Source organism: Rhinoraja longicauda, chromosome 9, assembly GCF_053455715.1.
Source record: "Rhinoraja longicauda isolate Sanriku21f chromosome 9, sRhiLon1.1, whole genome shotgun sequence".
NCBI classification, from domain to species: domain Eukaryota; kingdom Metazoa; phylum Chordata; class Chondrichthyes; order Rajiformes; family Arhynchobatidae; genus Rhinoraja; species Rhinoraja longicauda.
Genome location: NC_135961.1, coordinates 43,282,466 through 43,306,363, shown reverse-complemented (window position 1 = coordinate 43,306,363; position 23,898 = coordinate 43,282,466). Strand labels below are relative to the sequence as shown.

Below are 23,898 nucleotides of genomic sequence, written 5' to 3'. Positions count from 1 at the left end.
ATGAAGCAATGTTGACAGTCTGGCAACTAATGTATGCTGTCGTTATTACAGACAGGGCAATGAACAAGATCCATTCAGAGCACACAAAGGCTGTGTATCCAGCACGGCAACCACTCACTGTAACCACCTCTCATATACCATTTTTCCAGACAGAACACATTATTTATGAATCCCTTATCTGCACAGAATCCATGAAAAATGCTGGCTTCGTAACATGATCATATGTATAACACATTTAATGTTTTTCAATGCATGTCCATCAAGAGAGATTAGATTACTTTTCCAGTCTTTCTTTCACCAGAATGGCAGCTAAAGAACAGCCAAATGAATTACAGCCACATCTGTGACCTCAGCTTTCCCCGCAAGCCTACAGAGAAAAGAGCTGGTTACTGCAGGCAAAATCAAACATGGCAAATGTCCTGTGATTCTGAAGGGGTGACATCTTCTAGGATATGGCCACTAACAAAATATCACAGATATAGCTGGAAAACAAAAAAATAAACAAGCAATGATCCTAAAAAAAATGATTGGTGTCAGGGGAGCAGTATATGAATGCATGAGATTCACCTTTTTTCTTCATTTATATACACACAAACACTTATTGCAAAATTGGCTGAACACAGTAACATAATCAATTTACATGCAAAGTGCAAATAAATGAAACTGACATAAAACCCATCAATGTTTCAAATATTTGGCGAGGGAGAAGGGTTACGTTGAATTTGAAAAAGAAAAATAATGTGCAGAGACTCATTTAGAAAAAGGAAAAAATACACTTGTGAAGTGCCTTCATTGATTCCAGTGTGAGAAAATCAGATTTTCTCATTCTTTTCCTTGAACATTGTGCAATGAAATAATGGGGAAAAAATCAATATAGGGATGAAATAGTATGTTGATGAAGCACGTAAACATGTCTGGGATGTATGCAACCCTGAGACTACCAGATGTCATTCATGAATAATACTCCTAACGTTTGCAATTTAGAAAGGACGTTATTAAGGATGGAAAACTCATGCACATAAATTTGAAGGAATGCAACTCAATGTTCTTAATCCTTCGAATTACAGTCCGGCACATGCCAGATAACATAGCTTTATTATATATAGGCAGGACTGTATCGTGACGAATTACTGTTGATGCTTCACTGACAAACTTTAATCTTGAAATTAATGAAAATATAATAAAGATGCAAGTCCAACCTATTTTCTTCTTTCAAACGCCAACTGCCATCATATACATTTCCATAAATCCCAACTCTCCACTTCTCCCTCATCAATACACTATTTAACTATTATCCCTTAATCAAGCTATTAATTAACTTCACTGATACCTTATCCTTTGACTTATTGTCTCTGTTCTACCTTATGTCTCTGATAAAAACTTTACCTTAGAACATATTTCTATGAAAAAGATAATCCTTTTAATAACAAGCGGCTGTTGCCCAGCACTAAAGAACCAATCTACTCATAACATTTCCATTGTTGACATAATTTTGATAACTGTGGCATGGCACATTATTTTCAGTAATGACAGAGATCTGAATTCCACTTAAATTATTTGTCCATCTTAAACAAAGATAAAACATAAGATTAGGTATCTGAACATTCAATGTAGACTTCAAGAATTTCACTGTCACTTGGGGAATTATTGTCTAGGTCACATTTTGTGTGATCTACAATATTGCATAAAACTGACGGCACCCATATTGCATGCAAGCATAATCAACCATGTACAATATTCCCAGAAATCCAGCTGTCCAGGTATTGCTTTGCATCTAAACTTTCATAGGAAAAAAAAATGCAAATGCCGATTTAAATCGAAGACACAAAATGCTGGTGTAACTCAGCGGGTCAGGCAGCATCTCGGGAGAGAAGTAATGGCGTTTCGGGTCGAGACCCTTTCATGTTGCTTTTCAAAACATGAATGAATGTTGCCATCACTTTAAAAAGTATATCGTGAAAGATATAAAAAGTATATCGTGAAGATACAAATGAAGCCTTGTGCTTTTCTCCATAAATTTTCAAAGGACAAACAAATACCAAAGGTTTCAAAGGTCTTCTATTGTCATGTGCATCAAGTAAGGTACAGGGATATGTGAATTACCATACAGCCATACCAAAAAAGCAGCAAGACACACAACTACATAAAGGTTGACATAAACATCCACCACAGCGGATTCCCCACATTCCTCACTGTGATGGAAGGCAATAAAGTCTAACCTTCTTCCCTCATTTTTCTCCCGCAGTCAGGGCAGTCAAACCATCTGTCGGGACGATTGAAGCTCCAGCAGCCGGCGGTCGAAGCCCCTGCATCGGGGCGATCGAAGCCCCTGCATTGGAGCGATCGAAGCTCCCGCGATCGGGGCGGTCGACGCTCCTGCGGCTTGGAGTTTCCAATGTCGGTCTCTAACCAGAGACCGCAAGCTCCATGATGTTAAAGTCCGCAGGCACCCACGGTATAGCTCAAAGGTCGATCCCTGGCAAAGGGATCGCGGGCTCCACGATGGTAAGTCTGCAGCACCTGCGGTGGAGGTCTCGAAGTCGGTCTCCAGCAAAGGCCGCCAACTCCTCGATGTTAGGCCGCAATGTGGATGGAGTTACGATACTGAAAAGAATCGCATCTCCGTCCAGGTAAGAGATTAGAAAAAAATTTCCCCCAACCCCCCACATAAAACAAGCTAAAGAACACTGAAAACATACATATACCACATACTAGAAAAACAACAAAGAAAAAAGGGACATACAGACTGATGGGAAGGTGGTCTACGGTAGGTGAAAATTAAAAAAAACTGCAGATGCTGGAAATCTAAAATAAATTCAGAAAATGCTGGAAATACTCAGGGGGCATCTGTGGGGATGAGAAGCAGAGTGAATGTTTCAGGTAGAAGACCCTTCATCAGAACCTGGTAGCTAAAGTAGTTTTTGTGCCACTTGTCCAATGATAGCTATACATTGGTGTCTTCCTTGGTATTCAGGATGATTCAGGAGATATTGGAATCAAGGCTTAATGTGCTCATAATAGCATCATATATATAGAAAGGTGTTACTGGTGGTGCTGCTGTGCTAGAAACCGTTTGCAAATCCCTCTCTGCCAATATTCCAACCCACTGTCAGGAATCTGGTTGAGGCTTCAACCCTTGATTGTTGCTATTGCACAGCTTGATGTCGAGTGAACCACTAATGAAATGTGCAGGGACTACTGTGAGGGATGAAGACAGAGGGTTGGCAATGTGGCCACTCAGTGCTGTGGGGCTCAGAATGACCCTGACCAAGCAGTGGTGCAGTCATTACTGGGGACCTCCATCAGCTGCTCCATCTGTTGTATGACTGCACAGATCTTCCCTTCCCCAAGGTCTCTCTGTGATAACAAGCTCAAAGGTGGCTTGTAGCCCAAGCTGAGGTCTTTTTTAATAATGCTTGATGGTGTGTACCTGTAAGTGTTCAGATTCCAAGATCAAGAACACTACAGTGAATTAGCACACTATAGGATAGTTAGAAATAAAGACTTGGATTTCTATGGAGATGTAAGGAACAGCAAATGGCGATTTACAAATAAAGACACAAAGTGCTGGAGTAACTCAGTGGGTCAGGCAGTATCTCAGGAGAACATGGACAGGTGACGTTTTGGGTCAAGACCTTTCTGCAGACTCTTGCATTTGAAAGAAGGGTCCGGACCTGAAATGTCACCTGTCCTTGTTCTCCAGAGATGCTGCCTGACCCCCTGACTACTCCAGCACTTTGTGACTTTTTTTACATGAATTTATATACTACTTTACATCTTCCTATCTGGAGGCCCCATAACAGTTTATGGCCTGGTTTTGAAATGTTGTCATTTTAGCAAAGTAGAAACACAGCAGCCACTTTATGAATCAACACACACAAATACCAAACAGATAATGACCAGATGATCTGTTTCAGCATGGTTGGGTAGGTATAATACTGGCTGGGGATCCAGCAATGGCTTCCCTACTCATATTCACCTGAGGTTGTAGACAAAGTCTCAGTTTACCATATCATTCAAAAGATGGCACTTCGAACAGTGCAGCACTCCATCAGAACTGCAGTGGGATATTGGTCTTGATCTTTGTCTCTTTGGAACAGGATTTGAATCTCCAACCTCATGATACAGACCTAAGACCCACAGATCCTCAGTGATCATTTTTGCAACATTTAACATTCCTGAACTTACATGATAAGACCATATCTGTTTATAAAGACAATAATTTGGCCTGATTTCTAAAACTGTTCACTCCACTGATTTCATGTTATGTTCAAATCAATTTTCTTGACTTAACATAGTTCTTCCCCAGTGCATGATATTATTACAATAATAAAATGTAATACTTAGATCTAGAGGGATGCGATCTCGCTGGCTCTCCACACTGCATGGGACCACTTGGACAGTAAAAGCACATATGTCAGGTCATTGAAGACCTGTCCTGTACCCAACACATTGATGCAATCATAAAGAAAGCCCATGAACTTCCTTAGAAGATTGAGGAGCTTCAGTATGCCGACAATACTCTCTTGAACTTCTGCAGGTGTACGGCAGAGAGCATATTGACTGGTTGCATGCCTGGTTCAGCAACCCAAATGCCCAGGAAGGAAGATTACAAAAAGTGGTAAACACTGCCTGGACCAACAGATTCTGACCTTCCCACCATCATAGGGATTTATAAGAGGTGTTGTTCAAAAAAACAGCCAGCATCATCAAGACCTTACACCACCCTGGGCATACTTTCATTTCACTCCCGCAATCAGGAGTCTGAAAACTATAATGTCCAGGTATAGGAACAGCTTCCTCCAACAACCATCAACACTGTGGACTCCAATTAAATTCTGAACTACCTGGGTTGCACTCAGTACTTTGCATTGTGTTTTTCACTATATTGGGTTTTTACTGAACTTATTTTTTTGTTTATTTCATTATCTTTTGAGTACTGTGCTTAAAACAGGTTGTGCTGCTTCTGTACGTACGAATTTAATTGTTTCGTTTCGATACATATAACAACATGACTCTCTTGACTTGCCTTCACGCCCGACCTCAAGCATGGCCGAAGATAGACACAAAAATGCTGGAGTATCTCAGTGGGACAGGCAGTATCCCTGGAGAGAAGCAATGGGCGACGTCTTGGGTCGAAACCCTTCTTCAGATTGAGAATTCCGGGGAGAGGGAAACTAGAGAAATGGAAAGGTAAGGTGTGAAAAGGACAGATCAAAGCAGATGCTGTTCAAGGAAATTTAGAATGGTTCATTGTTGGCTGAGGGGAAGGTAACAATGTTGCATACAAACAGTAGTCATAGAGTGATATAGTATGGAAACAGGCCCTTTGGCCCAACTTGCCTACACCAGCCAACATGTCCCAGCTACACTAGTCCCACCTGCCTGCGTTTGGTCCATATCCCTCCAAACTTCCTATCCATGTACCTGTCTGTTTCTTAAATGTTGGGATACTCCCAGCCTCAACTACCTCCTAGATCATATCATCATATCATATATATACAGCCGGAAACAGGCCTTTTCGGCCCTCCAAGTCCGTGCCGCCCTGTGATCCCCGTACATTAACACTATCCTACACCCACTAGGGACAATTTTTACATTTACCCAGCCAATTAACCTACATACCTGGCAGCTTGTTCCATACACCCACCACCCTTTGTGTGAAAAAGTTACCCCTCAGATTCCTATTAAATCTTTTCCCCTTCACCTCGAATCTATGTCGTCTGGTCCTCGAATCCCCTACTCTGGGCAAGAGATTTTGTACATCTACCTGATTTATTCCTCTCGTGATTTTATACACCTCTATAGGATCACCCCTCATTCTCCTGCACTCTAAGGAATAGAGAACCAGCCTACTCAACCTCTCCCTCAGACCCTCTAATCCTGGCAACATCCTCGTAAATCTTCTCTGAACCCTTTAAAGCTTGATAATATCATGGTGCCCAGAACTGAACACAATATTGAAATCAATTAGGCCAGTGAAACTAGTAGGATGACTAATGTGGGGGAGGGAGGGACTGAGAGAGAAGGAAAGCAAAGGTTATTTGAAGTAAGAGAAATCAATACTCGTACTGCTGCGGTTGTCAGCAGCCCAAGAAGACCGGGCACACGCCTCGAGTTGTCGAGGTCACGTGGTTGGTCGGGAACGCTCTGCCCCCCCGCCCGGCGATCCATGCGGACGGAGTGATGTCACGGCGCATGGGGCGGCGACGCCACGCTGCTGGCTGGCAGTTGGCGTGCATGCGCGCGCGCGCCCCCGTCGCTGGAGGGAGGGACGGACGGAGTGGTCGAGCGACGGGAGGTCCGATTGCTGCGGCCATGGCGGCTCCCTTGGCGCAGTTCGACGAGGACTGGCAGGATTTCTTCGAGTTCAAGGCGCCCTCCGGCAATTTCAAACTGGATCGGGTAAACTCTAACGGCGTCCCTGCTCCGGCCGGCGGCCCCGGAACGCTGGAGCAGAGCCTGGAAGATTTCTCCGAGCTTGACAACTTCTCCGGCGAGATAGTCAGCTTCAAATCGATGGAGGATCTGGTCAATGACTTCGACGAGAAGTTAACCGTGTGCTTCCGCAACTACAACACCAACACGGAAAACATTGCTCCGGTCAAACCCATCTCCGATGAGAACATAATGAGAGACGACGAGTGAGTGCGGGGCGAGGGTCGCGAATGGGACCGGGTCTGGGAATGTGTGTGTCGGGGCGGGGGAGGTTCTCCGTGATCCGTTGTTGCATCCATCCAGTGAATCTGCATTGATGCAAACTTTGTCCTCGCCACTTTGTCGTCCTGGCTTTCAGTGCAACATCACCGGCGGACTATAGGTCTGTACTTGAGATGTCGTTTTCCCCTCTGCAGATCTTTTCCAGGTGATGGGCGAATTGTAGTGCTCCTGTATGTTTCATTAGAATTCACTTTTCGAGCAGATCTGTATGTTTTGCAGAATACATTCTTCTCATCGGAACATGAAACTTTTTATGTAAGGTCATTTGCTTCCTACAATGTGAAAAAAAAGAACATTGAGCATACTGGATATGTTATGGGCTTGCATGATATGTCATATTCATAGAGGGATCCAGCACGGAAACAGGTCCTTTGGCCCACCGAGTGCATCATCCATCTATTTACACTAATCCAGCATTAATCCATAAAACATTTTTATATTGTCACCCCATTCTCATCGATTGGTCAAGTGACCTACTAATCTGTACATCGTTACGGTGTGGCAGGAAACGGGAGCCTCCTGAGGCATCCCACGGTCACTGGGAGAATGTACAGACTTCACAGTTAACAACCTTGGTCAGTATTGAACCTGGGGCTCTGGCACTGTCAAAAGGTTTCTCTCTTTGCTGTGTGTGCTGCACTGTGTAGGCAGAGCTAACTGCCTTATTTATATTTGTACACAAAAAGGTTTTGTTGCACAGTTCTTTAGGTCTCCAAATTTGTGGAAGGATATTCTTGCTATTGAGGGCGTGCAGCGTAGGTTTACTAGGTTAATTCCCGGAATGGCGGGACTGTCATATGTTGAAAGACTGGAGCGTCTAGGCTTGTATACATTGGAATTTAGAAGGATGAGAGGGGATCTTATCGAAACGTATAAGATTATTAAGGGGTTAGACACGTTAGAGGCAGGAAACATATTCCCAATGTTGGGGGAGTCCAGAACCAGGGGCCACAGTTTAAGAATAAGGGGTAGGCCATTTAGAACGGAGATGAGGAAAAACCTTTTCAGTCGGAGAGTTGTGAATCTGTGGAATTCTCTCTCAGAAGGCAGTGGAGGCCAATTCTCTGAATGTATTCAAGAGAGAGCTAGATAGAGCTCTTAAGGATAGCGGAGTCAGGGGTATGGGGAGAAGGCAGGAATGGGGTACTGATTGAGAATGATCAGCCATGATCACATTGAATGGGAGTGCTGGCTCGAAGGGCCGAATGGCCTACTTCACCTATTGTCTATTGTAAACTGAATTGGTCCTGATTGTGTATTGCAAGTAAAAGTTTGGAGGATAATGACTGATTTTAATCATAATGTTGAGTATGTAAGTTTTCAATTTATGAATTGGCTCTATTGGAGTATACCGTGATTTATAGTATTTTAGCATCCAGTGCATAGCTGCAGAATATAAATCTATGATAGTCTCAAAATGCTGGAGTAACTCAGCAGAACACGTGGCATATCTGGAGAGAAGGAATGGGTGATGTTTCAGGTAGAGACCCTTCTTCAGATGGGTCTGAATATTGTTTCCTCATAGAACTGTAGACTTGGTGCTGCATTGAGATCATCTGGGTGGGTAACTAGCCTATGTAGCCCAGGTAGCTTATTGTAAGAAAAAAAAAAATGTTGGAAATATTCAGATATTCATATATTCAGCAAAATATTCAACCTCGGTAAAAGGATGTAGTGGTAACATTTCAGGTCGATGACTGTTCATCAGAACTCACCTGAGTATTTCCAGTAATTTCTGTTTTTATTAAAGATTTTCAGCTTTTTGTCTCATTATAAGCCAAATTCTGTTAGCAAGAAATCATTTGAGATTCTATGCAATAATGTTTACAAGGAATTGAATATTGGAACCAATCTTCACTTCAGTTACTTTTTAATAATTTAAAATCATTTTTTTTGTTCATCTTTATCTTTGCTGTTGTAGAGATGTGAATAACATGTGCATGTCATATCTTACATTCTACTAAATTACTCAATCCATGTCTTTCATTAGTAAAGATGCAAATATGGTGACCAGTTTATACAGAGTGAGGTATTGAATGTGTTTCATTGATTTTCAAACCATGTTGTGAGTTACCTCTTTACTAAGTTTCCAAGTACAACACTTTGTTCCTGTTTTGACCCTGCTCATTTTTCTTAGCACCAAATACTGCTTAAATAATTCAGTAAGGGTGGTTTGCTTGTTCTGCCTTATTTAAGTAAGTTCTGGCACGGTACTAGTACAAGTTCAGTGCACAAATGACACATTTAAGAGAAATCTATCCGGTAGTCATGTTAATGTGATTATATTGGTACCAAAGTCAGTTAAGGGTCAATGTGGATTTTAGGAGGAATGAACGAAATAAGTTTTAATAATGTGGAATTTGATTTCACATGCTTGCTGTTTCACAAAGTATGGATTTATTACCTGTAAATCAAGGAATCCTTTTTGTAACAACAAGGTATTGCAGATACAGGTTTATACCAAAGAAAGACACAAAATTCTGGAGTAAACTCAGCAGGTCAGGTAGCATCCTTGGATGACATGGATGGATGACGTTTTGGGTTGTGACCCTTCTTCAGACTCTTTGTGGGGGGGGGGGGGGGGAGAGAGGGGGAGAGGGAAAAGCTAGAAGGGAGGAGGGGCCAGACAGAGAATGTCCGGGAATAGGTGAACGCGGGCAAGGGGGGGTTTTGATAGGCAGATTGTTGGACAAAGACCAGAGATAAAAAGACAGATGTGAGCCCAAAAGGACAGAGATGTGAATTATGGAGCTTGAAGGTTTTGAATTTTGTGGATGGAATGCAGGTGCAGGGGGATGAGAGAAACGGTCAGGGAAGGGGAGTGGAGGGAAGAAGCTTACGGGAGAAAGGAGAGGGGACGGGATTATTTGTGGGATAGTTGTAGTTATCTAAAATTGGACAATTCAATGTTCATGTCATTGGGTTGTAAGCTACCCAAGTGGAATACAAATTTCTGATCCTCCAGTTTGTGTGTGGCCTCACTCTGGCAATGGAGGAGGCCCAGGACTCAAAAGTCACTATGGGAAGGGGTTCTTAAAATGGTTAGCGATCGGGAGACCCAGTAGGCCTTGGTGGGCCGAGTGTAAGTGTTCGGCAAAGCAATCGACAAGTCTACACATGATCTCACCGATGTACAGGAGGCCACATCAGGAACATTGGATGCAGAGGATGAAGTTCGAGGAGGTGCAAATGAACATCTGTCTCAATTGGAAGGACTGCTGGGGTCCCTGGATGGGGGTGACGGAGGAGGTATGGAGACAGGTGCTGCATCACCTGTGGTTGCAGGGGAAAGTAATATCTGCACATCAATGTCACATCTTCCCATCTCTACCCCTTTCCACCTTCCATATAGATCGCTCACTCGGCAACTCCTTGGTTCACTCATTCCTTCCCACCCAAACCATCTCCCCCCCCCCCCCCCCCCCCCAGTACTTTCCCATAGCACATCCAGTGTTCCCAAAATGGCCTCGATCTTTGGTAAACATGGTTTCCCCCCCTGCTGCATAGATGAATCCTTCTCTCGTGTCTCCTCTGTGTCCTATAGTTCTACTCTGCTCTCGCTCGCCTTCTCTCACACTGAACAAGGATAGTTCCCCTAGTCCTTGCCTTTCACTCCACCGGCCTCTGCATCCAGCACATCATTCTCTAACATTTCCATCACCTCCAACGTGATCTCGCTGCCAGTTGCATCTTTTGATCCGCACTACTTTCCACCTTCTGCAGAGACCACTGCCTCTGCAACTCCATGGTTCACTCATCTCATCCCACCTGAACCACTCCCCCCTCATGTACTTTCCCCTGCAACCACAAGCGATGTGCAACTATTCTCTTCCGAATCCCATGCTGATCTTTCTCTCCCTGGCTGCTTTCTTGGCACACAAACTGGAGGAAAAACAACTCACATTCCGGTTGGATAGCTTTCCAATGGTATGAACATCAAATTCTGCAATTTTAGGTAACAACAAAAACTCCCCCTCTATTCAGAAGATTGACACAAAAATCTGGAGGAACAGTGGGTCAGGCAGCATCTCTGGAGAGAAGGAGTGGGTGATGTTTTGAGTCGAGACCCTTCTTCAGACTGAAAGTCACGGGAAAAGGAAACGAGAGAAAAAGACGATAATGTAGAGAGAGACAAGAACAATGAATGAAAGATAAGCAGAAAAGTAACCAATAAAGGAAACAGGCCATTTTGTTAGCTGCTTGTTGGGTGAAAACGAGAAGCTGGTGTGACTTGGGTGGGGGAGGGATAGAGAGAGAGGGAATGCCAGGGTTACTTGAAGTTAGAGAAATCAATATTCATACCACTGGGCTGTAAGCTGCCCAAGCGAAATATGAGATGCTGCCTGACCTGCTGAGTTACTCCAGCTTTTGGCCTCACTCTGACAATGGAGGAGACCTAGGACAGTAAAGTCAGTGTGGGAATGGGAAGGAGAATTAAAGTGTTTAGCTACTCATTACTATTCAGAGTTGTTGTAATAAAAACACTCTTTCAGACTTCCTTAAAATATATTTATAAAGTCCAGATTGGGAACCTGTGCTGCTGGTAATTTACTTAATGCCAAAGTTAATTTGTGGAACCCTGTTAGTGTTTACATGACAGAGAGGTTGCATACTTCTTCACCTCGACATTTTCAAATTTTCCTCCTTGACACCAAATTGGCAAAATATCTAGTATTAATGCATGGCAAAATTTGTTTATTTTAACTTTTTAACTTTAGTTGAAAACTTTATTGTGACAGGTATGCTTTTTTTGCAATTCTAATTATGATCAATATTATTATCAATAATTTTGTCTTTTTAAAATTAGACTATTAGAAATTCCTACCTACCAGCCTTGGTAAGGTATCTTCTTCAGAAGATCTACAGTGAGTTAAGATAAAAGCCCATCATCACCACATGTGACCTATTCATCTTAATTACTACGTGCCTGGAAAATTATCCTGACCCCATGAATATCGCTCAAAGTTCCTTGTGTGCCGTGTTGCAGATCTAACCACTTTCAGTTGCTTTATCAATTATAAAGTCAGTAGTAGGTATGTTGGATGGTGATTTTAGAGTTCATTTGCATTTACACCAGCCCGCAAAATGAAGCAATCAATATTTCAAGCTCAGAAACAGGCCCTTCGGCCCACCGTGTCCACGCTGCCCAGCGATCCCTGCACGCTAACACTATCCTACACGTACTAGGGACAATTTGCAATTATACCAAGGCAATTAATCTACAAACCTGTACGTCTTTGGAGGAAATTGGAGATCCTGAAGAAAGCCCACGCAGGTCATGGGAAGAATGAACAAACTCCGTGAAAAAAAGCACCCACGTAGTTAATATCGAACCCGGGTCTTTGGCGCTCTCAGGCAGTAACTCTACCGCTGTGCCAACCTGCTGCCCTTGGGGAGTTGGGGAGGGGTCACCACTGACGAGACATCTCAACTGGACTAGGATGAGGAGCTAAGGACTAGGAGCTAAGATATCCTGCAGCATATGACTTGATTCCTGATACCTCAAAACTTTTCACATGCCTATAAGGCACATTAAGAGTGTGGTGGAATACTGTTCACTTGCTTGGATGTAGACAGCTTCAACAACACTCAAAGTAGTTCATTATCAATGGCAATTCAACTGGGTTGATTGGCATCCCATCTATCAACCTAAATCTTCATCTCCAGTGCAATATGAATGCAGTGTGTACCCTCAACAAAACGTCATATGGTTCTTTGCCGAGGTCCCCTGAAAGCACCTACTGTGAAAGCCAAGGACAACAGGTGCTTAGGAATGGCACCACTTGCAAATTTGCAGTACATAACTGACCATTCCAACTCTAAACATATCACTGTTCCTTCATTGCTGCTTAGTCTGACTCTTCAAACTTCTACCCACCAGCCTTGTTAGAATAAATTTAAGGTGGTTGGTCATCATCACCACTTAAGGATGGACGATACTTCTTGGCCATGCCAGTGACACCTTGGTACCAAAAAGTGAATATTTAAAACAAATATCAACTGTGTCTACTAGCACCACTGTGAAGGCTGAACCTGTCCACTTTTGAATTTTTTTTCATTATTCTTACTGGTTTTATCGTAAAACAATAATCTCTTGGAGAGAGAAAATAATAAGTTTAATGCAAACTGAATCAAGGCAGAAAAATACTGAAAGTTCTGATTCCATGCACAAATTGTGACTTGAAATGTATGAATTTTATTATGAGATTTTTCAACGTTATGATATTTTATCTCTTTCCAATGATCTATAATTACGTGCCATAGTCAAGAAATGCTGACTTGTTTGTTGCAATCTATAAGTCTGGTTTGCAACAACTGAATCTATATACTAAAACTCTCATTTGTTATCATGTTTGTGATTGAACTTCAGCCAAAACGATACACGATAGCGTCAACAATTTTAGGCCCACCTTACTCACCATTGTCACTTTAGTGATAATGCAAGTAGTTTCATTGAAATCGGTCTTATATTTTTAAAGTTATTCACATTTTAAAGTTTAAAAGGAGGGGGGAGGGGGGGAGAAGGGAGAGGGGAGGGGGGGGGGGTTGAGGAGAGAGGGGAGTGGGGGAGGACAGGGTGCTGCACCAATGCAGGAAAGGTTTGGTCCCAACGGGTCCACTTGGTCTAGTATACTCTATTGTGGATCAATATTTTCCTCTGGGAAGCTGCACTGAAAGTTATTACCTATTCTTAGACTGCTTGCAGCCCAGAATTAGTTAAGAATAGCCTTTTCATGTTTCCATTATATTTTATATTTTTTATTCCTCCTTAAATCATCCTGCAATACTGAGTGTTCTGCATTTTCAGAGGTGAACCGATTCCAGGGGACATCCTTATTGATTTAATAGGCTACTCTATAATTTAGTTTAGAGTTTAGCAATACTGCGCGGAAAAAGGCCCTTCGGCCCATTGAGTCCGCACCGACCAGCGATCCCCGCACATTAACACTGCCCTACACACACTAGGGACAATTTACAATTGTACCAAGTATACAAACCCAAGCCAATCATCCTACAAACCAGTACGTCTTTGGAGTGTGGGAGGAAACCGAAGTTCTCGGAGAAAACCCACGCAGGTCACGGGGAGAACGTACAAACTCCTTACAGGCAGCCACCGTAGTCTAGATTGAACCCGGGTCTCCGGCGCTGCAAGCGCTGTAAGGCAGCAACTCTACCGCTGCGCCACCGTGTAAATGAACAAAGTTAATTTAAATGTGTTACATTTAAAGAAGAGCAGTTTGCTAAGTATCCTGCCTAGCACCCTCTTGATTATTATAGAACTATGAGTTGGTCTTAATCTACCAATCTGAATTGATGAATTTGTCAATATAAAATATGTTCACTGCGTGTGTAATATGCATCCAACATGTTCTGCTTTTATTTCAGATTTCCAGCATCTAGTTTTTTTTAACTATCATTAGTTTGCTGCATCTAGTTACATCTTGTTGATCATTCAATGGGCAATCTAAATGTCCAATTCATTTTGATAGTGTAATCAGTGCACTTCAGTTAGGAAATATTGTAAAGTTACGTTTTATTCTTTAGAATGTTTCCATTCTAAATAATCCGAGTTACTCCTTTCACATTTTATACAAAGGATGATTAAAAACATTATCTCAAGGCTTAAAATATTTATGATATTAGTTTATCTTAAATTAAAATAAAACTTAATTTAATCTCCCATGATGTTCGTGCAAATAAGTGTGAAATTGATGCTGACTTAGAATTGTTGCTGAAAAATGTAAATTGCATTTTACTGTTCTTTCTACCGTGCAGATTTGTGTGACTTTCTGGCTTTCACCAGGGCAATTGTGGTGACTTTTAGTACTTTATATTCCTTGGAGTGCAGGAGTGTATAAGATCATGAGGGAAATAGCTAGGGTGAATGAATGCACTGAGTCTTTTACCAGAGGACATAGGTTTAAGGTGAAAGGGGAAAGATTTAATAGAAATCCATGGGGGCAAACTTTTTCACAGAGGGTGCTGAGTATATGGAACAAACTGCCAGAGAAGGTAGTTGAGGCAGGTACTATAAACAACATTTAAAATACATTTGGACAGTTACATGGATAGGTAAGGTTTAGAGCGATATGGGCCAAATGCGGGCAGGTGGAACTAGTGTAGATGGGGCATCTTGGCCAACATGCATCTTGGGCTAGTTGGCCAAAAAGACCTATTTCCGTGCTATATAACTATGACTCTGTGACCCTGTCACTAATGCATTGGTAATTGTTACTAAACAGAGTAAGAGACATAATAGAGACACAAGAAACTACAGATGCTGGAATCTTGAGTAAAGTAGTGTTGGAGGAAGTCAGCAGGTCAGACAGCATTTATGGAGGGAATGGGCAGGCAATGTTTGTGTCAGGACCCTTCAGCATAATAGACTGATGGAGTTACTATTATTATTAATATTCAATAACACTTTTGATTATTTGTGTCTAGAGCCATTTCAATTTAGTTTGTAATCATTTGAGGTTATTGTATCTGTTTGGGGCACATTCTTATGTTTCAGTGCTGGAGTAACTCAGCAGGTCAGGCGGCATTTCTGGAGAATGGATTGGTGACGTTTCGTGTCACGACCCCTCAGTCTGATGAGTCCCTCCAGCAGTTTGTGTCATTTCACCTTAAAACAAGGCGCCGATGCCATTGGTCTGCATGACATGAGCGAGCTCTTCTTCACCAGCTGCCGCATGGTCCAGATGGCTCTGCTGTTGTTGTGGCTCACATTATAGCCCCTGGCTGGCAACGCTTTCTTTGGGCTACCAACAGGTTGCACTCGGTCACTGTGGAACCCCCTCCCCTTTCACCAGCCGCAGCTTCTTCCGGCCAGCCATTGCTTTGTCCATTCCCTGCTCCTCCACCGCCGCCGCCTCCTCCCCGGCAGTCATCAACATCTTCCATGGTGGAGTATGTCGGAGAATCCGGGGGAGAAGGAGGAGGCAATGGTGGAGGGAGGAAGAGGCCGAGTGGACAAAGCGACATGAGGATGAGGAGGAGGCAATGGGAAGCGGACAAAGCAATGGTCAACAGGAGGTGGCAGCTGATGAGAGGGGAGGGAGCCCCACAGTGACCGAGTGCGTCCTGCCGGGGGCCATAACGTGAGCCACATCAACCGGATAGAGTGGGCATCTGGTGGAGAAGGGCTCGTTGGTGTATTTTGTTGGCCTCTTTCCACCTCCCCTCCGCCGCCTCCCCAGAGTCACTGACATACTGTATCTTCGAAGATATCGATGACTCCTGGCGAGGAGGAGGAGGAGGCAGCATCGGAGTGGACAAAGTGATAGGAGAAGGAGGAGGAGGCCGCAGTGTAGAGCGGAGCGGACGAAGTGATGGCTGGTGAGAAGGGAGGAAGCTCCACGCTGGCCTAGTGCATCCTGTCGGTGGCTATGGCCTGAGGAAAGCGCTATTCCCAAGGGCTACAACGTTAACTGCAACAATCATTCTTGATTAGTACAGATGTCAAACATTATGGGGAGAAGGCAGGAGAATGGGGTTAGGAGTGAGAGATAGATCAGACATGATTGAATGGTGGAGTAGACTTGATGGGCCGAATGGCATAATTCTACTATCACTTATGACCTTATTACAACAGCCACTTCAACTGAATGATGTGGGCAGTAAGAGGCCTGGGAGGCAGTGCCAGCCGAGGTCCTTCCGCTATAACCGAAATCCGTCAAGAGGTCCGTTAAAACAAAGGTTTACTGTATTCATGAGCATTTAAATTGTGAAGAAAAGTCATGAATTTTTTTAATCCTGTCCATTTTGACAATTTTTTTTTGTTAAAGCGTGGCTCACCACAGAATCTGTTTTTTTTTTCTACTTTCTCTCATGGAGATGCAAAGTGAGGACAATATCATTTTGGACTCCCATTATTTGTCTGAAGTACTTATGGGTTATACAAGCTTGCCTAAAGTAGCTGCAGCATAATATTTCGTATTCACAACAATTAACATTAACCCTGATTTCCACTAGACAACTCGTGCAGAGCAATGTGCTTATTTTTATTTCACCATTTGATGCATTTGTAGTTTATGGTTATGGTGAAATTGTCTGCTTTGTAAACCTTTCAAAATTCATTAATAACACAATGCATTATTTTGACTGAGTGGTGATCAGGGCATCCTGATACGATATGATAGAACTTTATTTATCACAGGCGGGAAATTGTCTGCCAACAGTCATAAAAACACAACATACATGAAATTAACTTTACGAGTGGAAAGGATTGAGGATGTGGAAAGATTGGGGATGGGGGGGGTGGGGAGAGGGGGTCAGTCTCGGTCTACCCCACGATAGAGGGGGGAGGAGTTGTACAGTTTGATAGCCACAGGGAAGAAGGATCTCCTGTGGCGTTCTGTCCTGCATCTTGGTGGAATCAGTCTGTTGCTGAAGGTACTCCTCAGGGTTGACCAGTGTGTCATGGAGGGGGTGAGCTGTATTGTCCAGGATGCTCCGCAATTTGAGGAGCTTCCTCCCCTCCAAGACCACCTCTCATGAAGCCAGCCTTCCTGATCTTTGTTGATCCTATTGGCGTCCGCAGCCTTCGCCTTCCTGCCCCAGCACACAGCAGCGAAGAAGATGGCATTGGCTGCCACTGATTGGTAGAACATCTGCAGCATCTTACTGCAGACGTTGAAGGAGCGGAGACTTCTCAAAAAGTACAGCCGGCTCCGATAAAATTGAAGTTATAGTGCATTGAAGGGAAGATACTCCAATGAATGGAGATACGTGTCACACAAATGAAGATGGTTATGGTTGACAGAAGTCAATCATCACAGCCCCAGGCCATCTCTGCAGGAATGCCCCATGGCAATGTGCTAGACACAACCATTCACTGCTGCTTCATCCATAATAAACTCAGAAGTGGACATTTTTGCTGCTGACTGCACAAAGGTCCCAATGCTATTTGTAGCTGCAAGGAACAGCAAATGTTGCTTTACAAAAAAAAGACAATGCTGGAATAACTCAGCGGGCCAGGAAGCATCCCATGAGAAGATGGATAGGTAATGTTTTGGGTCAGGACCCTTCTAAATGTCACCTATTCATGTTCTCCAAGGATGCTGCCTAACATGCTGCATTATTCCAGCACTCTGTGTCTCTCCATATGTAGCTCCTCAGCAAACCACACACATCTCTGAAGAAGGGCCTTGACCCAAAACGTAACAAATTCCTTCTCTCCAGGGAATTTAGCAGGTCAGCATCTGTGGAGGGAAAGTGATTGTTGATGTTTCAGGTCAAGACTCTCTCAGCAGATTGTTTTTTTGCTCCATATCTCTGCATCTGCAGTCTCTTGGGTCCCTAGATTCTGACCTGTTGTTTTGTTAATCATGTTTTTCTTGGTTTTAGAATTTTATATGAATTGTTGCTGTAATTTTTAGGCTGCTATGCTTTGATACAGTGTGTAACCGTGTACTAGTGTGTTGGTTCTATTTAACAAGCCCAATCTGAAAATGCATCACTTCCATTATTTTTGCCAGGTCAAATTGGTTCTTGCCCTACAGAACAATGCATACTATCACAAAAAGGACCCTGTCAGTTCAAAAAGGTGTTTCATAACAATATTTTTGAATGATTAATGATTATTTGAATGTAAGAATCCTGAGGGAGCAATGCTCAATCAAGGCTCTCCAGCAGCTAACATCCAACAGTGGTTATAACTAAAACCAGAGGAAAAACAGTTATACTTGGGGCAGCTGGCTGGACTGGCAGAAATTTGGGTCTTTCATGCGGTTGGGTTTTAAGGCATCAAATTCTGTCCTGATAAGTACTGCATATCTGCTTTAATAGCATCTATATTAAAAAAAAAGCTTCAAAAAAGGAAAGTGTTTCAGTGGAGAATTTTTTATTCAAAGAATATTTTACCAGTTAAATATTCCTAGTTCAAAAAAAAGATGCTAGCGATTGGGGACAACAGTGGAAGTATCTTTGATAATGACACTGATTCTGTTATAACACATTGTGGGAATGCAAACTCGCCTTTGGGGCATGAAATAATTGCTGTAGAAATACTTTTCCACTGAGAATTGTGGAGCAGAGGGTTCTAGGAATGCAGATGCATCGTTCCTTAAAAGTGGCGTCACAAGGTGGTCAAGAAGGCCTTCATCAGTCAGAGTATTGAGCATAGAAGTTGGGAGGTCATGTTACAATTATATACAGGCATGTGAATTTTCCGTATTTTTAAAATCCATTTTCCGCACTTTTTGCATGATTTCCGCGTTTTTCACTTTGCCAAATAAACGGAGAAATCGGATCGAAAAAAAGATAGAAAGAAAAAACCATGTATAGACTTGTAATGAACACTAGGGTTCCGCTAGAGGTCGGTTCCGCGAGAAATCCCCCGGTGCCCTGGAAGTCGCCCCAAAAAAGTGGCACCTAGGCTGGGCAAAGCAGCCAATCTCGACCTCATCGGGACTTCCATGACCGATTGGTGGCTTGAATTTGCAACCTGCGGCCGGGGCTCTGGAACTCCAGCCCAGCTGGAGCCAGCACATCTATCCCCGTAGCCGACTTCCTTGGCCTGCTGGATTAACCAGCAAAGCTCTGGAACCAAGAGTGCCAGAAAATCAGTGGTGGAACTGTAATGAGTAAATATTAAATTTAAACGCAAGATTTTATAACTAAATTAATTAAGACAGGGTTAAAATATAAAACACAGCAGAAAAGCCAATTACCACCTTTTTGGGCTGATTATTCAAAAAAGTGCTATAAGAAAGACGTACAGGTATGTAGGTTAATTGGCTGGGTAAATGTAAAAATTGTCCCTAGTGGGTGTAGGATAGTGTTAATGTACGGGGATCGCTGGGCGGCACGGAGTTGGTGGGCCGAAAAGGCCTGTTTCCGGCTGTATATATATGATATGATATGATATGATGATAATTGTCAATAAGGCTGGTTATAATGACCCAACCAACCCATTATTTATGAAATCATATGCCCTAAAATTTATGGACCTAGTAGACTTTAAAACTCTACAAATAATGTTTAGAGCAAAAGAAAGAACAATTCCTGACTGTATCCAAGGTTTGTTTTCAGTGAGGGAGAGCAGGTATCCATCCACTCAGGGGTAATTATATATTTCAAAAAATGAGGGTAAGAACAAATGTGAAAAATAGATGTGTGACTGTTAAAGGGGTCAATTTATGGAATAGTTGCAACAATGAATTAAAAGAGTATAGTAATATGTGTAAATTCAAGAAAATGTTCAAAAATATTATATTTGAAAGATACAAAATATGTGATCAGCACTGAGAAATGACTGACATGACAGAAATGATGGTTCTTGACTATATTTGTGTTTCTTTCTATATTTTGTTTATCTGCTTCTGACCTATGATGTGTTTTGTTAAGTATTAAGGGTAGGCATAATAAGCTTTGGCTTCTGCCAACACCTTTATTTTTCGGTCAGAAAATATAATGTGTGATTATATTGGGGTTTTTTTGATACAATGATTTTTGCATTATTTAACTTTCACAACTGTATGGTCTGTTGTATTGTATTGACCGGAAAAAAAATAAAAATAATGTGCGAATTTACTTCAAAATGTTATTAGTGACATATTCACATTATTTTGTAATGTCTGATTTTACTTTGAAATGCACTAAAAGAGACATGAAACGGGTAATTTTGCGTGTACGTTTTAAAAAAATCCGATTTTTTGACCCCCATTGCTCGGCTCTTTTCCTCTCTTTTTTTAACCTCACTCACATGCCTGTATATAAGACGTTGGTGTGGCCACATTTAGAGTAGTGTGTTCAGTTTTGGTCACCTTTTTATAGGAAAGATATTGTCAAGCTTAAGGGTTCAGAGAAGATTTACCAGGATGTTGCCAGTACTTGAGGGACTGCGCCATAGGGAGAGGTTGAGCAGAGCTTTATTCTTTGGAATGCAGGAGGATGAGGGGTAATCTTCTGGAGGTGTACAAAAACATGCGATGAATAGATCGGGTAAACACACAGTGTCTTTTAAAATCTTAATCCATCTTAAAGATAGCGGAGTCAGGGGGTTTGGGGAGAAGGCAGGAACGGGGTACCGATTGCGAATGAACAGCCAAGATCACATTGAATGGCGTTGCTGGCTCGAAGGGCAGAATGGCCTACTCCTGCACCTATTGTCTATTGTCTATTTTGCTTAGAGTAGGGGAATGGAGAACCAGAGGACATAGGGCTGGGGGGGGGGGGGGGGGGGGGAGGATTTAACAGGAACCTGAGGGGTAACTTTTTTTTACACAATCGGCGGTGGGTGTATGGAACAAGCTGCCGGAGGAGGTAGTTGAGGCAGGTACTATCGCAACGTTTAAGAAAATTTAGACAGGTACATGGATAGGGTAGCTTTAGAGGGATATGGGCCAAAAACTTGTAGGTGGGATTAGTGTAGATGAATAAGTTTATTAATAACTTTAAGTTTATTGGCCAAGTATGCATATACAAGGAAAGTGCCTTGGTGCTCCGCTCACAAATGACAACACAAACATACAGTTAACAATTAAGAATAAAGCATAACCACATCAAAACAATGATACAACGTTACGGTCTAAACATGTGGGTGAAAATAAACCAGGGCAAAAAAGAGACTACAGACTTTGGTTATTGAGTAGAACTATCACTCGTGGAAAAAAGCTGTTTTTATGTCTGGCTGTGGTTGCTTTGACAGTCCAGAGTCGCCTTCCAGAGGAAAGTGCTTCGAAGAGTTTGTGGCCAGGGTGAGAGGGGTCAGAGATGATCTTGCCCGCTCGCTTCCTGGCCCTTGCAGTGTACAGTTCATCAATGGGGGGAAGATTGCAGCCAACAACCTTCTCAGCTGTGCGAACGATCCGTTGCAGCCTCCGGATGTCGTGCTTGGTGGCTGAGCTAAACCAGACCATGATGGAGAAGGTGAGGACGGACTCAATGATAGCAGTATAGAATTGGACCATCATTGCCTGTGGCAGATTGTGTTTCTTCAGTTGCCGCAGGAAGGACATCCTTTGTTGGGCCTTTTTGACTGTGTTGGGCCTTTGTTGGGCCTTCTGGGTCCACCTTGTCCATGCCAACCATAGATCGCCTGATCACACTGGTTCAGGTTATCCCACTTTCCCAACCAGTCTCAACATATTAGAGACAATTTAGAAGCCAATTAATCTACAAACCTGCATCTTTGGGGTGTGGGAGGATACCAAAGCATCTGGTCCCTCAATGTAATAGTGTGGATTCTATTCATCAAGGGATATGATCCTCACTAAATGACGTCAAGGAAGTAGTACTGTTCAACTATGCCTTTTTCACCTTATAAAAAGCCTTTTACTCTGCAAATTGGGATAGATTGTGAGCAGCAGAGAAATAACGGTCCATGATGAAACCCTGGAAAGCTTGGGCCGCTTTCCAAATCTCAAAGTAAAAAATATTGATGATAAAATTGATCATGGTCTTCAGTGTGCCAGCACAGCTCGACCTTTATCAGAGGGAATGTGTAGGAAGGAACTGGAGTTGCTGGATAAACCGAAGATCGACACAAAATGCTGTAGTAACTCAGAGGGACAGGCAGTATCTCTGGAGAGAAGGAATAGGTGATGTTTTGGGTCGAGACCCTTCTTCAGACTGAAAGTCTGAAGAAGGGCCTTGTCCTGAAACATCACCCATTCCTGCTGAGTTACTCCGGCATTTTGTATCTATCTTCTGTTATCTGACGGAATCAAGATGTCAAACTTGGCAGATAGTCCATTGACTACTTGGCAGTAGCAATCTCTGCCCTACCATAAACATCTGAGCTGTAGACTACCTTCAGCGAGAGCTCAAAGCACTGGAGATGTAACTCCAATACTGTTCCAGCAAAATCCTTCAAATCTAGTGGTACGATAAGTATATCAATGTCATTTCCTTTCCGCGACAGAGATCCTCACTATCAAAGCTTGAATTACCCGTGGCTGGATCAGATCAACAGGCCTCGTATTTTGCGGACCTGACGTTAAACTCCTCAAGCAGGCACTTAAGCTTTGTCATAGCAAGAGTACATAAGAATCAGTTCATTTCTTTTTTCTCAGTCTCCTGGAAAAATGGTAATGCTGCTCCTGATTTATGGGAATCCTTGATCCATGATATCTCAAAGGGGAGCACGCGGAAATGCAATGAAAACAATGGAAGGTGCCACCACCTGCCAGGCTGATTCACTTGGTCCATCAGGACTCCCAATTGTAAAATCTGTCAGGCTGACCTGGGCTTCATCAGCTGGAGAAATGGTGTGGAAGTAAGTCATCCATGACCATTTGAAACTGCGTAAGAAAAAAGTAAAAGCCATAGAAAAAGTGTTATGATAGACCTCTGTCTTGTCAAGTCAGATTGTGGCAGGAAGGAGGTGCCTTTCAAGATTAACCCTTTATTGTTTCCGTTAGGACATATATTAAACAGCTATTCTGAAAGATGAAATAATCACTTTTTTTACAATTGTCCTGTTTAGTCAGAGAAATTATTTTTGGGCTGAATAGTGGGCGATTGTTTGAAATTATATTTACAATCTTTTCACACCAACAATACCCAAGATTTGGGTCTCAAAAAAATCAGTGAGATTTTAGCCAGACAGATCCTTTTGGGTTTTTCTTAAAATGTTATCTCTTTGCCTGGCTGTGCTTCAGCGAATGGCTTCTAATATCTTACCAATATCTTCTGCAAACCATTAGGTGAGTCTTTTTCGTGTGGCTAATTAAGGCACATTTTCTACAATGAGTGTTAACTAAAGACCTTAACTTCTACAATGAGTGTTAACTAAATGTAGATACACTATCAAATGTATATTTGCCTTGCTCTAATAGCACAGTTGTTTGCAACCTTAAAGTTCTGGGGAAATGCTTATTCTTTTTTGCTCTGGATAACATTGTTGACTCAGTTTCCGAATTAGTTTGATAAATATACTGTGTTTTGGTAGCTTTATAGTTTTGTTCTTTGGCTTCTAACACATTCTCTCTTTATTACAAGCGGTTAGAAAGAGGTAGATGGGACTGACCCTACCATGCTGCAGCTCCCCCTCCCCCCCACACATCCCTTTCTAGGTGATCACAGCTTCTGGACTTTATTACTTATTCCTTTAGAACATATATGAAACGGGCAGGGATGGAGCTTATTATCTATTCCTAATTATCAATGAAATGGTTGTAGATGAGCCACATTTTTAAATTGCTGTGATACTATCCTAATTCAGACTGATAA

At 42.5% G+C, this 23,898-nt stretch overlaps 1 protein-coding gene across 3 annotated transcripts in view; it reads left to right on the top strand.

The window, feature by feature from the left end:
* The first annotated feature begins 6,229 nt into the window (after positions 1-6,229).
* The window catches only part of LOC144596678 (fasciculation and elongation protein zeta-2-like), a 97,314-nt gene continuing 79,645 nt past the window's right edge, over positions 6,230-23,898 (top strand). For 2 of the 3 annotated variants that reach the window (XM_078405332.1, XM_078405330.1), the window contains exon 1: positions 6,232-6,644. In XM_078405332.1, the coding sequence (XP_078261458.1) occupies positions 6,241-6,644 (404 nt within the window). In that variant the 5' untranslated portion in view covers positions 6,232-6,240. Of the gene's footprint in view, positions 6,645-23,898 lie in introns of all 3 variants that reach the window. The other variant, XM_078405331.1, reaches the window with a different exon arrangement.